The 2,495-nt window shown below is 36.4% G+C and overlaps 1 protein-coding gene across 2 annotated transcripts; it reads right to left on the minus strand.

Moving 5' to 3' along the window:
* Positions 1-234: 234 nt before the first annotated feature.
* LOC141721512 (caffeic acid 3-O-methyltransferase-like) lies at positions 235-2,032 on the minus strand. Of its 2 annotated transcripts, none has more exons than XM_074524460.1 (4): positions 1,610-2,032; positions 1,216-1,523; positions 784-848; positions 235-708 (listed from the first exon to the last, which is right to left on the minus strand). In XM_074524460.1, exons 1-4 carry the CDS (start codon positions 2,011-2,013, stop codon positions 412-414), a joined length of 1,074 nt encoding a protein of 357 aa, XP_074380561.1. In that variant the 5' UTR covers positions 2,014-2,032; the 3' UTR covers positions 235-411. The 2 variants fall into 2 exon arrangements, with proteins under 2 accessions (XP_074380561.1, XP_074380560.1); XM_074524459.1 differs by having other exon boundaries at positions 238-708; positions 1,210-1,523.
* Positions 2,033-2,495: the final 463 nt, after the last annotated feature.

Genomic DNA, 2,495 nt, shown 5'->3' on the forward strand with positions numbered 1-2,495 from the left:
TATCTTATATATCTACTTGTTCAAATGGCGTTTATTTAGCACAGTTTCATTTATGATATACAACTAATTGCAGTTCACATTGCGCCTAAGGCAACATGTTTCGAGCTTGAATTTATCTATCTTATCTACTTGTTCACATGGCGTTTAATCAACACAGTTTCAGCTATAACTGTAATTTTCTCCGATTGTCATGTATATATGTAATAGTAGTTATACAGAAGTACTCCGGTTTTATTATGCTTTAGAAATAATAACATCTGGTGATTGTTTAGGAGCAAATCTTGTGTTATTTTAGGCATAGTTGAACAGAAAACAACGGAATTTCTTATTTTATTGGCAGGATAAATCGATCGAAATATTACAACTGCAATATATCTCAATCGAAGAGCTCACTTTACACATAAAGCTCTCTTACTTGCAAAATTCCATAATCCAAATATTAAAAGCACAGCACAGCTTGTTGAAACGTTTGAATCCTGCACGTTTAGCTAATGCCTCAAACTCTTTTTCAGTCCTTTCTCTTCCACCAGGAATATCTATCAACATATAGGCGTCTAACTGAAGGACAGTCTTAGTAACAAGTGAAGTTTCAGGTTGCTCCGGAAGAATAGACTCTGCAACAACTACCTTTCCCTCATCTGCGAGTGCTTGGTAACAATTTGTCAAGAATCTCAAACACTCTTCATCACTCCAGTTATGACATATCCACTGCAGAGATCACAAAGTCATGAACCAGGGGATAAATTTACCCGACACACACTGATATGTAAACACATTACAAACCTTCAAGAATATGGCATCTCCCTTTGGCACGCTAGTAAACATGTCCCCTCCAATATGTTCCACACCTACACACGCACATATTACTAAATTTTGTGCAGTGAACTTAAAAGAAATGCGGGGAAAGAGCTATAAATTACCGTAGTTTCTTTAGTTATACTCCCTCCGTCCCTTTCAATTCTTTACGTTTTTTAGATAGTGTCCGACACGCATTTTAATGTGCATATTATGTATAGTTCTGTAAAAAAAAATTTACAATTTTGTTTTTCTGAATAAAAATTTAAACATTTAACTTTTATTCAGAAAAAGAAAATTGTAAAAATAAGTTACATAACTATATTTTTTATACACCTTAAAATGCGTGCGGAAACTTCCTCAGAAATGTAAACAATTGGAAGGGACCGAGAAAGAATTATACAAAATATGTACCATTACTATTAGATGGGGTATCTTTGACAACGTGGGGAAGATCGAAGTTGATCCCTCTAATAGTAGGATACTTGGAGATGATTGCATGAAGGGATGCTCCTGTACCACCACCGACGTCAACTAAAGATGTAAGACCTTCGAAACCATTGTAATTTTCGAGGATCTTATTCATGATAATAGTAGAATGATCTTTCATAGCTTGGTTAAAGATCAAGTTGAATCGAGAGTCTGTGCCAGTATAATCATATATGTTCATTCCAAAGGCCTTGTTAAATGGAAGTCCGCCATCAAGAACAGCATCTTTCAAGTAGTACCTGTATATAAATAGACTAGTCATCATGATAAATTCACGACAATGCAAGAGTTTTTAATGTAAATAGAAGAGAACAGAATACATTACCAGCTCTCCCACATAATCTTGTCATTAGCCATGAGCAAAAGAGGTGCCATGGAGACGCCGTCTTTATTTTTAGTCAAATATTTGCAGACTGGCATTAATCCATAGCTCCGCAATTGGAGACCGTTAGGTAGCTCAACAAGCTTACATTTGAGAACCAAGTAGCTAGCCAGGATTCTGAGTATACGGTCGAGCATAAGCGCTGCATCAAGGTTTGATGTGGGCAGCATGGAGGCTAGCTCATTGGGAGTTACGTACGCTCCCGGACCAGCATTAGCAATGATCTCCAAAAGGTCAAGCTCAATGGCCACTTTCAGAGTCATGGGAAGTACAGAAGCAGTTGCGAGTTGCAATGCAAACAAACAAGCTTCTTCTGCTTCAGATGCAGTACTCTTGATATGAGCCATTGCTTGATTTCATTGGATGAGTGTGACTATTGGACGTACTTATAAGATGGTTTGTTGCACACTTTCTTTCTTGTTAGGTTATTAAATTTTACTTTATTATTAAACCAACCATTTTGATTACTATAAGGCGCTTAAAGATGACTTCCGGCACTCTTTCGAAATATCTGAAGTTGGTTCTTATTAGACCAACCTTTTATGTGTGAAAAAGATTGAATATATGATGGTAGACAAAATTTGTACTTCTTTGAAAGTATTTCTTCTTCGCATGAAGAAAGTCCCCCTGCAGAATATGTTCTGTTGGTCAATTTAGGAATATTCAACATGTTATCTAATGCCTAAACAGGAAAAAACAATTCTTCATATTTACTTTTAGTTTACAAATAGTGTCAATCTTATTCTCACATTCATCTCCTCACCAGTCCTCACTGTGCTTCAACTAGTGTACCGCAGGTTACTAGTTCCAGAACATATTAACCAATGGA

This window comes from Apium graveolens, chromosome 4 (genome assembly GCF_009905375.1).
Source record: "Apium graveolens cultivar Ventura chromosome 4, ASM990537v1, whole genome shotgun sequence".
Classification (NCBI taxonomy): domain Eukaryota; kingdom Viridiplantae; phylum Streptophyta; class Magnoliopsida; order Apiales; family Apiaceae; genus Apium; species Apium graveolens.